General features: G+C 33.1%; 1 protein-coding gene across 1 annotated transcript in view; it reads left to right on the top strand.

Annotated features, from left to right (window-relative positions):
* LOC106477616 (dual oxidase-like) overlaps positions 1-14,430 on the top strand; it is an 80,377-nt gene that overhangs the window by 50,991 nt on the left and 14,956 nt on the right. The window contains exons 9-14 of the mRNA XM_013938163.2: positions 3,634-3,712; positions 4,190-4,286; positions 8,776-8,948; positions 10,200-10,375; positions 10,932-11,050; positions 12,086-12,223. Of these exons, the coding sequence (XP_013793617.1) occupies positions 3,634-3,712; positions 4,190-4,286; positions 8,776-8,948; positions 10,200-10,375; positions 10,932-11,050; positions 12,086-12,223 (782 nt within the window). The remainder of the gene's footprint in view (positions 1-3,633; positions 3,713-4,189; positions 4,287-8,775; positions 8,949-10,199; positions 10,376-10,931; positions 11,051-12,085; positions 12,224-14,430) is intronic.

Genomic DNA, 14,430 nt, shown 5'->3' with positions numbered 1-14,430 from the left:
ACACACACACACACACACACACACACACACACACACACACACACACACACACACACACACACACACACACACACAAGAGGTTTTATGTCCATTACGCGATTTTATTCCGGTAGGAATTTACGTTTACTATGGTTAGTTGGGCTCTTTATTGCTCTTCCTGTCACGTTAAAATTGGCGTCATTACTGTACTCTGACCTGAATGATTCAGAGTAATTTACATCGACATACAAAGAAAATTTCTATTTTTTTAGCACCTATCGTTAAAATGGGTCAGTCAGACTTGAGAACGAGCGATCAACGACAAATAATTGGCAACTACTGAAGCTCTAGGCATTTAAAGCTGCTGAACTGATGAAACGTCCTGATAAAAATCAAGGTGCTCATTTTATCCGCTGACACGAAGAGACTCTTAACCGGCTTCCCTTTAGGGACTCGCTAATTAATCAGTAGCTGCACATCAGGTGCATTTTTTATTAGTGCCATATAGAAGACAACGACAGTCGTATCCACTCATCTTTCTTGTAGGTTAATTGCTTAAGTTAATAGGTTTGAGATGATAGTAAATTATAAAGGTTTGAATCATTTGGCTGGTTGAAGTAAGGTAGTTCATGCTGCTTTTATGTCCATATATTCAGTCGCATAAGACTTCAAGTTACATAAGTGAATTATACACAAAAACACGCGTGGAATTTTCAACAAACTTCGAGAGTTTTTGCGTTTTCTTTTTTTCGTTTGTTTTCAGGTGATAATGTTGTTAATTTTTTATTTTGCAACATATGAACTTAATCCCAAGTTTCTTAAGCTATTGTGTTCTTCTAATTGATGAAGAAAACTGAAATACAAACCAAACAATATTTATCGTTGTTCTGGGGAAAGTCGCCGGATATGTGACAATGTTTTCCAAACAAAAGATACTATGAAACTGAAAATGTTAATGAATTGTAAGAATAATTAAAAAAATAAGTTTGTGTTTTTACTGCCTGATATAAAACTTCTATCATTGGTCAAATCCTCTCAGTCTGCAATAGTTCCCCCTGTAACTCGGCGGTAAGCTTCAAGACTTATAACGCTAGAAGTCGAGCTCGATCCCTGAGGCAGACATAGTGCAGGTTGTCCATTGCGCAGCTTTGCGCTAAAACAAACTATATGAATTCATAATATATGTACTAACAAGTTTATATAAATCTTATTTCTTTGTGTTTTTGAAAATGATTTGCAAAATCTCTTTTAAAGCATTTATTGAAAATCTTAAACATATTTTACTTGTGTGTACATGAACGACATGCCTTTTTGCACACTCCAATTTGCTCTTCCCAAAACAACAAATAAGAAAAATGAAATGACGTGTTCATTATTTTTTCACTACAAGTAAACACTTTGCAAAATGAAAATAAAACTTTCATGTACTAGAATATAATATGGTTTCATTGTTGTGTTTCTCAAACCAAACTACGATTGGCAGAACGCAGAACGATTAGCAAAGTGTCGAGTGAAAAATCAAAATGGTATCTTAAATATGCTTATATTAAAACATCCAGGAGTTTTTTTTTTATTAGAGACGATACGAACTTGTTATATAAAGATCGTCAACTACAAGTTGAAATAAAGTACAAGGGCCATTTAAGATCTCGGCTTGTAATACATTAGGTAAAAAGCAACTCGCGTGGTAGTTGTGCATGTATAAAACAAAATAACATTGTGTCTTTTTTAACAAACAAGGGGAGATCAATGTTTAAGGAAATTGTTCGATATCTTGAATTCAATATTATCATGATGACGATTAAGTCGTGATGAAAGTATATTCATCTGAAAAAAGTTATCAAAAACTGTAATCATTAATTTATTGTATACAAGGCAAATGTTAAGTGTTAACTTGGATGATTATACACCCCACATCTAGATGACCGGTCAAACATTATTCCTGAGATTTCATTTTAAAAGTCAGGTCACAAATTTGCCAAAATATCCTGTTAACCGTCTTTTCCTTTTAGGTTTTTATTTGCGAAAGGCAAAGTCGCTATAGAATGTCGTTTTGTTAATATCTAGTTGTTTGAGGGTTTTTGTTTTGTGAGATCTAATATTAAGTTAATATTAAATGAAATGTATTTTCTTGTATATACTTTTTAACCACTCGTCATCTTCTGTCAAACTTAATGTATTTCGAGCTGAACTGCGTGGACGTTATAGTTGAAGTGCCAAGAAGTAAGAGATACAAGGTGATCATAAATAGAGCCTCGTATTCAAAATTATTATATCTTAAAAATTACCTGTCCTAAGGGAACCCGAATTGACCTTCACCAACTGCACACTGAGAATCTTTAGTCGAATTCACGAAAGTTTGGACACACGATACGGTGTTTCATAAAACAGTCATAGAGGGCGTTCACTGTTCTTTTCTGTATTCTCAGTCGGCATGTCAAATTTATCCTTTAATGAAGCTATTGTAAGCATGATCTTTTTTTGGATAGTGCTCACTTATCCTAGCATCAACGTATACACTAGTACATATTCAAATCATCAGTGTTGTGTTGTTAGAGATACAAGAGACATGTAATAAATTCTAATTTGTGAGAAAAGCGACTTGTATATGCATTGTAACATGGTTCTAAAACACCTTGTACCATCTGCAGTCTTTTCGGGATAAAACTTGTATATCCCTGAATGTATAATTTTTGCTTCTCTGGGACAAGTAGTTTTTAAAGATATAATTATCCTAAATTAGGCGAGTTCTTTGTAATCACCCTGCAGAATTTTATATATAAATAGATCAACTTCTAATGTTATTACAGCTTTTTATATATGCACAAATAAGTTTAATAGAACTTTTACCTCTACATCCAAATACTGACAGGTTAATCAGTATTCGCCTCCCCCCAAAATAAAATAAAATAACTAACTAAATAAATGTATTAGCTGTGATCAGTCAAACAAATAATAATAATAATAATTTGATTGAGGGGCTGTCATGGAAGATCATAAATATTAACTTGGATTGATGTCTTCACTGGTATTTGGCGATTCTACGTTTAACCATCAACCATGGGTGGAAAATTATCTGTACACCCATACGGTTGACTATTTCAACGTATTATGGAAATGCCTGGAGCGACAGTTGCGTTAGACCTAATTAACCTGCCCATAGTTCGGAAAACGCGGTCATGCAAACTGTAAGTCATACATTATAATCGCTATGACTGATTTATCGTCCTTTTGATCACGATATTAGGATTTTTAATTAATCTGTTTTAGTAGTCTATATCCTGTTAGTTTAGGAAATTTTGCATTTTATAATTAGGAATGATATGCTTAAAAAATGAAACATTCATGTCGGAACACTGTTTAATACCCAATACGACTTAAACAGTCTAGGTATCGGAAATATTTTTTATTGCAAGTTTTGACCTTTACCAATTAATGCTTTCCTTGAACTTAACTGTACACACCATTAATAGAAACGGTATGAAGATGTCATGGTAACGATTATTAGACAACTTTTATCAGGCAACAAATTACACAAACGATGACTAGTTAGGAAGTGGCATTATTAAAATCGGCAATCAGAACGTATCGAGAAAAGTAGATTAATGGTATACTTTACAGATATGTCAAATTGCTACGTTGATGATTTTTCAGAGACGCTCAGTGCAACTTCAAGAAGAACCAAAATGGCTACCCTGCGATACGTCTATGCTCTAGTTGGTGGGAGTCGGATGTAAGTTTATTCTTTTACGATTGTACAATTATTGTATTAACCATAGCATTATATTATAATATAGTTATTCTTTTATCATTTCCTTTAAGCATTTATAAAGTATTAAATCATAAAATATAAATTCGCGTGAATTGGTCCCAAAGTCGCTAAGCTTTCCAAGAATAACTCTTCTAATGTACACAAAACATTGAATATATTGACTGATATCGCACTCAACACTGTCTTCCGTTTATCAAAAGTGTTGTAAAGATTTTATTTTCCATGATAAGCAACGTCTGGGACACTGAACGTTATGCAAGATATTTATTATAAATGCCGCATTCTATCCACAGCAGCTCACGTTGTGTAAGATGAAAAAAATAATAATTTGTTAAAAGATACTCTTGTTTTAATTTTGCGACACGAGTTAATTTAGATGTTTTACAATGTTGCAAGAATTTAATGGAAACCGACACATTTTTAACTTTTCGTCAAAAGGAGATCCTATCAGAAGCTGGAGTAGAAGAAATTCTTCTGGGTTTGGCATCTCAGATAGCCGAACGCGAAGACCTAGTTTTGTGTTCGGACATAAGAAGTAAGTTTCTTGTTTTTATTGTACATACTGATTAAAATATTGGTAACATTAATATTTTATTAACGTTTCTGATAACATTGTTTCAGAAAAATGTTGTTTTTGTTTAAATTTAGTTTTTTTAAAGTAGTACTGGAATATTATACGGTCATAAAATTTTCTACCGTTGCAGTTAAATGTTATCTAGTTTACATATTCATTTTAATGTTCCACTCTCAACCCTGCATGTAGCCCTCAATAAATCCGAGTAAACTGAGTCAGCTATGCAGAGGTTCTTTTTACACAACGTTGCTTGAGGCCATAAACTCGGATTATCTTACCAAGCTGAAGTCAAGGAGTTTGGTTATAATAACAATTTGTAGGGCTGCATATTATTCGAAGTCAATCATTTAAGCTTTTGTTAAGATTATTAGGTCCTATTTTGCTATTTGTAATGGTAATTGTTGTATGTATAACGCTTTTGATGAAATAAATGAAAGATAAGAAAAGGTAACGCAAGAAATTGAATAGACTTTCCCTAACGTGCGCCGTAATATGGTCGCTGGTGTGAAAAACAAGGTGCCTAACCCATCCTGCAATTTAGTCTCGTTAAGATTGAGTTGACGTCATATAGACGTTGGCCACACCCCATGAATAGTGGGTGGCACAGTATCGCACACATTCCTTTGGAATATACATGCCCAGTTGCATAAGTTCATCGCTATACTGGACTGTTATTCTTTATTCCTAGCAGGAACCACGGGAGTCCGAACCGAAAGTGATGAATGGACACGCACTTATTCTCTCTCTCTTTCTCTCCTAAATGAGTACAAGCGCTCCCTCTGTTGGTGGCTACTTGAATCGAGTAGCCATTACCATACTTCTTTTACGAGGTATGTGGGGCACATCTTGTTTTTTTTGTTGTTGTTGTTGTTGTTTTTCGAGGACTTGTAGGTTTAAGAAATCTGTATTTTCCTATTAGGTGAATCAACATACCTCGTGCCCCTCAGTGTGCGCGCGTGCAAATTTAAAACGAAGTGACCAAACGCAACAAATAGGTTAGTGGCCCAATCACTAGCCCTGTATCATCGTATAACGTACACGATTTAGTATTGCCTCGGGGAAAACCTGAACGATAAGTAAAATGTCGTTTATAGATATATATTAAAAAAAAGTTGCGTTGGACTCAATGAAAACGTTTCGGCTACACGTCTAAGATGTTATCAGAAAGGAAATGAGAAACATATGTCGTAGGTGCCAACCTAGGGAACCCATTTATTACAGTTTGGCTACTTTATAATCATACACTATGAAACATAAACGATTTCAGTTATTATTGTTTTTTATTTAAAGAAAAGGGTCATGGTATAACCTAAATATTTATGTTAGGCCTAATTAATTTTCAAAGTGAAAATTAAAAACGCCGGTATTATTGTATGTCTCTCTCTCACTCACACACACACACACACACACACACACACACACACACACACACACACACACACACACACACACACACACACACTTTAACGAATTTGCTAAGGTATTATTAAGAACATCTGAGTGAAAGTAGAGAATCCAGTGCCGACGAGGCCTTTCGGCTAACACTGGCTACTTGTATTAGTAAATTGCTTGACGATAGCAGTTGCGGTGGGAACTAGATTAATTTGAAGTGTAATTTTTTCATCAATTTCATTTATGTTGCAACACATCAGAATTAGGGCAAGAATTATTTAACACTTTTATTTATTTTAGCACCACGTGTTATTAGTGATTTCTCGATGTTATATCAATTGATTATTGAATATTTTTTACTGTTTTCTTTAAGTGAAGGTAATTAAAGTTTCTTTTCTTTGACAAAAGGTACGCGTTTAATTATTCGAAGTTACCCAAGAATGCGATTTATTCTACTGTGTCGTTTGTGTACCTGAATACTTTAGACACGCTAATACTGAACTTTCTTCTTCATAATATGTGGTTTATACGTTGTTTAATCGATCACAGCTGCAACTTTTTTTTGTACAGACTTTAATTTGACTCTCCAGTATGGATAAAAATCATTTTCGACTCGGACTGACCATCGCGACTCGTTATGTGTTAAATTTGTGACTATTTTTGAATTATAAATACATTATAACTATTATTAAACAGTTTTTCTTTAACACGAAAATTCATCCTTATATTTGTTGTGATATAATCTTAACAAATTATAAAAATGTCATTGTAGCTAAAAACTGATTTTTTTATAGAATGTTAACTATCAAAAGTAATGCTAGACAAGAAAAATGTGTATATAATGATTCTCAATTGTATAGAGTATTTAAAAAAAAAAATGAAACATTTTCTCAAGTTTGTTAATTAATTTCTTTATGCGAATAGTAATTTTCCTGTAATTCTAAAGACGTTACGTTTGCAAAACTATTTATACAGGGGAGACAGGAAATTGAAGAAAAAGAAAATCTAGGAATCCTGTAAATAGTCCGTAATATACAAGCTAACATTTTAATAAATATATTGCATATATTGGGGAAAAAAGATCCCGCTAGACTATCAAATCTATCTTTCCTGGTCTCTTAATAATAATAATAATAATAATAATAAAAATTAATGAATGTGGAATGAAATTACTTAAAGAAATTTAATGTAACTCGTTATAGGACACTCTGAGAAGGAAAAATGCCGAGGGTGCTTTCTTTGTAAAGGTTAAGTGTTTACGTAGATGTGTTGTTTGCTTTTATTTTTCCATGTTTTCACTCTGAAGCTGCTAACTCGATAAAAATTAACACAATCATTTCTGTTTGTGTGTGAAAGAGAGAGTACGTTTATACCATATCTGGACTACTTGATTGCTGCTTTTATGTTTTACTTTCAAATCACAATAGGTAGTAACGAAGGAAAGGCAATTCAACACTTGCCACACGATACTATTTCTAAAACACTGTTTGAAAACCTGGACTTGTACCAGAAACTGCTGTTTACAAAATGAAAATAAGAAACTTGTAACTATATAGAAAAAGAGAGAGAGAGAAAGAAAGAAAGCGTACACTTCATGCCACCCTGAAGCATAGATGTGAGCACAACACGATTCTCTCGTTAATAAAATATTGTTATGCAGTTCATTCCAAGTTAAGAAATCTTGTCTTTGTGCCCAAAGGGCTACAGAAGCTCGCTTTAAGGAGATGTGACACGCTTTTTTTTCTATGTTGTACTTTCTATCATTATCTTTTTAGCCGTTTTTCATCCTAAAGTCACGATGTAATAAAACATGTGAAGTTTCTTTTGGGGGGGAACGAAAAGTCAAGACATTTTCATAATTGATGTGACAAGACAGTCGTTGGTTAGAGTGAACTTATGAATACAAATATACGAGAGTTTCCTGATGCCCAGAAAAATTGTGATTGGAAATGTTAGTGTGAATGTGTATAAATAAATATAACCTTTAATACGTCAGGGAAGGTTAATCCTAAGAAGAACCGAAAGGATAAAAAGCTAGGGAAAAAAAAAACATTCTGAAATTTTGAGGATTTGTGCATATGTTATGTCTATATTTTTGGGTATGTTTCTCACGTAAAGTTGAACTGCACGTTAGTGATCCGGTTGATTTTTGGAGCATAATGATGAACTGTAGTTTTTTTTTAAGGTTTTTTTTCCGAAAACAAAAACTAACTGAACGAGCTAGAATGAAAATGTATGAAAACCTATTTCTTTTTTTAAAACCATCTATACCATTGTTTCCATACATATACAGCATAATTGATGAGTCCCCACCAAAACAATATATTCCTTTCATTATCTCCATCATAACTATATAATTATTTCAATTATTAAGTTGTCCAAATTATAAATCAAGTAAATTAATAAGAAACCAATTAGCTTCGTATGCTGGTAAATTATTACAAACTAGTTGGCCTGCCTGACCCGTAGAATTCCCTTTGCTTCATTCACTACGCAATTAGTATATTCTGTTTAGATTGTCAAATTATTCTGGTATGATAGTTACCTTTTTAAGATTCTTTCTCAAATCATTTGTTTTTTTGTGAACGTCTGACCAGACAATAGTATACAAAGCTATACATGTAATAACATCGTTACGTTAAAATAAATATATATATATATATATATATATATATATATATAAAACATAATGCTTAAAAACATTAAGCGTCATTATGATAAAAAAAAACAAAAAAAAAAAACGCTGAATGATCGCAGACTAAAAACTAGTTAGCCTTAATTTGTTTTTCAGAATAAAACTATAATGAATAAATAAGAACTAACTCTTTGTTTTAGCGCTGTCTGCGCTTTATTTACTACGTAGAATCGAACTCCGGATTTTATCGTTGTAAGTTAATGAATTTATCGCTGACTTACTGCTGATAATGTGTAACGCTATTCCGTAAACTTTGATTTAGTTACGCAAGTTAATGTTGTTGATAATACCTCTGGAAATTTATAAGTGCAATTTAATGTTTTTCGCAAGTCTAACAGTCGTTTTTCATGTGTGTATTTGCAGATAACTTATTCGGCCCAATGGACTTCACTCGTATGGACCTAGGAGCACTGAACATCATGCGAGGCCGAGACAATGGAATACCAGATTATAATAGAGTTCGTAAATGTTACCATTTGCCCATGGTATCGAACTGGACGGACATTAACCCGGCCTTTTATAGCGAACAACCAGAGGTAAAGTTTGTGCGTGTTTTTAAAAAAAAATATCTGTCTTCTTTATCGGAAGTGTAAGAACTGTTGCCATCGTTATCCTTAATATAAAGTTTAAAATGTATATTTTTAATATAATTCCAAAATCTGAGGGACAAGAGGAAGAGAAGGAAGTAATTCTGGAGATCGGAAACAACAACAATACGAGTAATATCGAAAATATATGTTTTTATATAACATTTTCTAATTTCCATGTTCCTTGTTTTAATGTAAACGGACTAATACATATTTCTTTTCAAGTAATAATGCTTAATTTAAATATCTTTGATATCCTCTTTCATTTTAAGTGATGGTCATTCACCATTTTCTTTCATAGTGACAACTTTATATACTTCACGATTACACATATTGACTATAAATTTACCAAGTAAGAGTCCTTCTTTAATACGTGTTCACATGTGTATATTTATTTATGATGTTAACTTATTGATTCTTTCATAATGCGAAATAATTTATATAACATGTTTCAAGTACCACATTAAATAAAATGTATACATGTAAGTATATTTAGATAATGAATGTGTATATGTTTTAGGCCTACAGAGAACCAAAAAAAATACCACATTTTATGGTAGCCCAGTATTAAACGGATTACTTTTAATCCCTAAATATTATCACATATCTGTGTTTTTAAAATGATTAGCAATGGATCAACTTGTAGTGCGTGAAAGATGCATGACTATTAACATTTTACTAAACAACGCAAAGTAAAAAAAAAAAAATTCATAAAGTAGTACTGAAAAGTAAAATATTTTGATTTAAAAAAGTGTATGCATGTGTGCCCTAAGCAAACATGGAATCTGTCTAGACCCGCCGTGTTGTGTTGCTGAACTAAATCGATTGAACTAAATTATCCCCTATATATTCCAATCGATTTGTAACATTTTGTAGACCTTTATAAACACAAGTACATGGGCGTCGCCAAGAATTTCGGAAGGTAGGGGTCGTTTCTGAAATCAACAAGTCATGTAAGCCTTGTAGCAGTCCAGTATATGGTTCTCAGCAAGGTTCATGTTAGAACAGTGAAAAACCCATTAGCCGATGAAAAAGGTTATGAAAGACGTTTTGTAGCATTTGATTTAATTTTCCGTGATCCACTAAAATGAACCTAGCGACGCCCATGATTTATTATTATTTTACATGTATGTAATATTAGTTTCAACGGTCAGAATTTTGTTAGTGTAAAATTAATGTGTACATTTTCTTCTGGACCAGCTGTTTGACAAACTCTCCAACTTGTATGGAAGTGTGAACAACATCGACTTGTACGTAGGTGGGATGCTTGAGACACATGATGGAAAACCTGGTCCACTTTTCCAAAAGATCATCAAACAACAATTTGAGCGGCTTAGAGATGCTGACCGATTTTGGTTTGAATATGACGGAAACGGGTAAGAAAGTCACGCCCATTTACAAAGCGGTGTAGTTTGAGTTCATTGGGAAAATCTGATTTGCTTAATTCGTCCTAAACCCTACACGATGACGTAAAATATCTGGAATAACTCGGACACTATTTGTGATATTAATTCAATGTTTTGATTTCCAGAGTTGTGAGTTAGGCGAGTATAATAAATAGTATATTATAGTTAATCATTATATGCACTAACCTTATGAAATTATAGTTAAACCCAGGTAATAAGCTCGTAAACTTAAAATAAGGGTAAAGCAATGATTAAAGCTCTAAAAAAAATCAAGAACGTTGATCAAAATTTCTGCATCTTAAGCTTAGAAGCCAAAGAAAGTGTTCAACAGTTGTTTACCGTAAAACAAGAACCGTGAATAGATCATTAATAGAGTACATTCATGTTATGAAATCAGTTTTCATAGCGAATGTTATATGATAACTTGAATAATACTCCGAACATACAGAACTTTTATTTTGTAACTATAAATCTGATATCAATTCAAAAGCTTAATCGTATCATGTTCTTGCAAACCAAAAACTAGGATTTTTACAAATGAAGAAATCGAAGAAATCCGGAAAATCCGACTTTATGATATCCTGATTACGGCCACCGATATTCATCCTGGAGCTGTACAGGAAGATGTCTTCATCTGGAAGGAAGGTCAGATCAACTTGAAGTTAACTTTCTTATATTTTCTTTTGCTACTTTTTTTTCAGTCTCCTTCTAGAGAATTAACATGTTGGCTGCCACACAATAAATTAGGTATAAATAAAATTAAACATTCACAAGGTGCCGAGGAGCAGTCAGTCTCCAAAACTCGTATGTCACAAGATAAATTTGGCTTTGAAACAGAATTGTCTGTGACCTACCGGCGTATCATGCGGTATATAACTAAAAGTCAATTGTGACCCACTGGTTGGGCACATGGCAGCTAACGTGTTAATAGAGGTAAACATGTTGGTGTTTTATGTGTAAACAATAAATAAAGAACAAAAGAAATTCAAATAATGTAACTGATCAACTAATTAGGAGTTGCTTTCATAGGATATAATTCAGTTAAGTAGAGGTTTAACAAGCAGAATCTGTACCAACACACAAACTTTCATAGGATCTTAAGTTCGTTGAATTGTGAAGATTACTCTTCTAATTCCACCCACCATCAGTCTTACGGCGTAGAAATATTGTTTGAAATGTAGTAGTTATAATAAATTAAATAAATAAAATAGGCCTAATGCATATTAGATACCATTGTTCAGAAGAGCATTATGCGGCGGGCAGATAAATATATACAGGATTTTTATTTTCTACTCGGTTATGTTGAGTAATGACTTTCCACCATTTAAGTGAACTGATATACAAAATCAAAACCAAAATAACTAAACACGCACGTGTAACTCCTAGGAGTTAACACCTCGCACTGATTAATACGTGGAGAGAGGAACTACACACACAGTTCATTGTATTGAATGAATGTTTCGGTTGTGAGGCGACAAAAATGTAGTAAATTAAAACAGGATTAAGGCAGGAGATAACCACTTGAAGACCGACCTTGAAGGTCTTAATGCGCTAAAAAGGTGAAAATCGGGTAATGATTATCAGATCAAGTCAAAATGGCTTTTAAAGCATCAACAAAAATAATCTTTTTGTTATTCGATTTCAACTGTAATTATTTGTTTTGATTTCATTTTATTGCAGGTAGTCCATGTCCGCAACCAATGCAACTAAACAGCACTGTTTTGGAGCCGTGCATAGTCCTTGCTGGATACGACTATTTTAGTGGTAACGAAGTAGCCTACATCTATTCTTGCCTCACGCTGGCCTTCATTCCCATAAGTAAGTAGGATAATCAAATAATTTAAAAGCTAAATGGAGTAAATTACATAAAGACTCTGAGTGTCAGGACTCTGGTGGGTAAAACGTTTGAATGACACAAACTGTCGTATAACCATACAATGTGTTATGCCTTTTCGTATCTTATTTGTATTTTGAAAGAAGTTTTTGGTAACAATAGGTAATGTTGCTGTTTATCTGTTTCCCAAATATATGTGTAGTAATTGTTTTATTGAAGCACCCATAAGTTGTGAGAATTTGATTTGCAGAATATGAAGATCAAATTTGAGTTTTAGTAAAAATAACACGAATAACATGCATGTAGTTTCGAGAAACAATAAAGATTTCAGACACTCATGTGTAAAACTAATTAAAGTATAATACAGAAAATAGCCAAATATGGTTGGATGTGGTAAGAAAAACATAACGATATTTGCAGTCAAACGTATTTTACAAAAACTTTGTTAGTATTATATTACGCTTACGTAAATGTAGTAAGTGACCGCCAGGACGCTAGATTCATAGAATTCAGAAATATACTTATCCATGTGTATTGATTAATTAAGGAAGTGTATTTTGAGAAACTGTAGTTTATATTGTAGTTGAGCAAATACATTACATAATGATGATAAACCACCAAAGATATCTGTTTCCTGTAATTGTTAACTGACGGATTAGTTTGTAGCTTGTAAAACAGCGTTTGCTCGAAACGTCGCCAAGTAAATAAATTACTACCATGGTTGTTAAAGCGGATTTTTCTCTAAAAGTCTAATTTCTTTAAATTATATGTAAATAAGTATTCAATGTTATGGCTTTTCGAATCTTGTTTGTATTTTGAAAGTTTTTGCTAAAGTGGGTAATGTTGCTGTTTATTTGACTTTTCGAATCTTGTTTGTATTTTGAAAGTAGTTTTTGCTCAAATGGGTGACGTTTATCTGTTTTCCATAAATGTCGTCAGATATGTCGCTTACATTGCATTTGTTGGGTAAAACGTCTTTATATTACGTTCGGAAATCCACGTTGTCGTTACTATCTTGATTCATACTCACTGAATTTCGCATGCTGTGACACGTGATACACCTGCAAGTATATTATATTATAAAGATGTATAGATTATAGTTTATTGAACCCTGTTGGTGAGCACGATTTACTCATTGTGATAAAAAGAAAAACAAATCAATAAATTAAATTATATATCGTGACGTCACAATCCTAAAAAGGTTTATTTATCACTCTCCATCACTTTATGGAACATGACTTGCCGGCATTGTTTTTAAACTTTGAAATATTTGAGGAAGATTTACTATTCACGAAGCAGCGGAAAAATAAAAAAATCTCAAATGACATCATATTCCTGTTCGCCACAGTCAAGAATATCGGAAAAAACAATCTACAAAATTTCTACACATTGTAGAAACGATAATGTAGGTCAGATCGTGACCCAGCTACTAGGTCGTGCCATCCACATAAGCGTGATTCTCCCCCTAGTGTTTGATTTATTGAGCCAGGATATAATATATAACTCTCAGTTGTTGACTTATGACATTTATTCTTTCCATTTCACCTCTTATTCTTATATGAATGTCTGATTTCCCCCTAAAGTAAGATATTTTCAGAAACATAAATCTGTCGGTTTTAGGGTTTCTTGGGCTTAAAAAGGTGACATAATTTTCCTACTACGGAAAGTAGTGTGTTGAAATAAAGACTGGTCTTGATAAGCTTTTTCCTACTTAGCCCGAAAGGTGGAGACAATAAGGAAAGTGGCCCTAGAGGATACCCTGAAGCTAGCTGCCAATATGTTTTTGTTGATTAATGTGCTCTAGACTGATATAATAGCTACATCAAAACCTTACTTCCTGGGGCTGTGTAACTAACGGCCCCCGGACCTTATACACAACATTGTAATCATTTCCACGTTTTTTTTTAAAGCTAAAAAAATGCATATAGTCATCCATTTCACATTGTCCTATTCACATTTAACCCTACAACATGTGTATTAGTGAACAACAACAAAGTATAGTCTGACGGTACCATAAGTAAAGTGTCCTGTTGAATTTATAGTTAGATGGTATCTTAAGTAAAGTGTCCTGTTGAATATATAGTTAGATGGTATCTTAAGTAAGGTGTCCTGTTGAATTTATAGTTAGATGGTATCTTAAGTAAGGTGTCCTGTTGAATTTATAGTTAGATGGTATCTTAAGTAAGGTGTC

Source organism: Limulus polyphemus, unplaced genomic scaffold, assembly GCF_000517525.1.
Source record: "Limulus polyphemus unplaced genomic scaffold, Limulus_polyphemus-2.1.2 Scaffold167, whole genome shotgun sequence".
NCBI lineage: Eukaryota > Metazoa > Arthropoda > Merostomata > Xiphosura > Limulidae > Limulus > Limulus polyphemus.
This window is presented reverse-complemented; position numbering and strand designations above follow the sequence as displayed.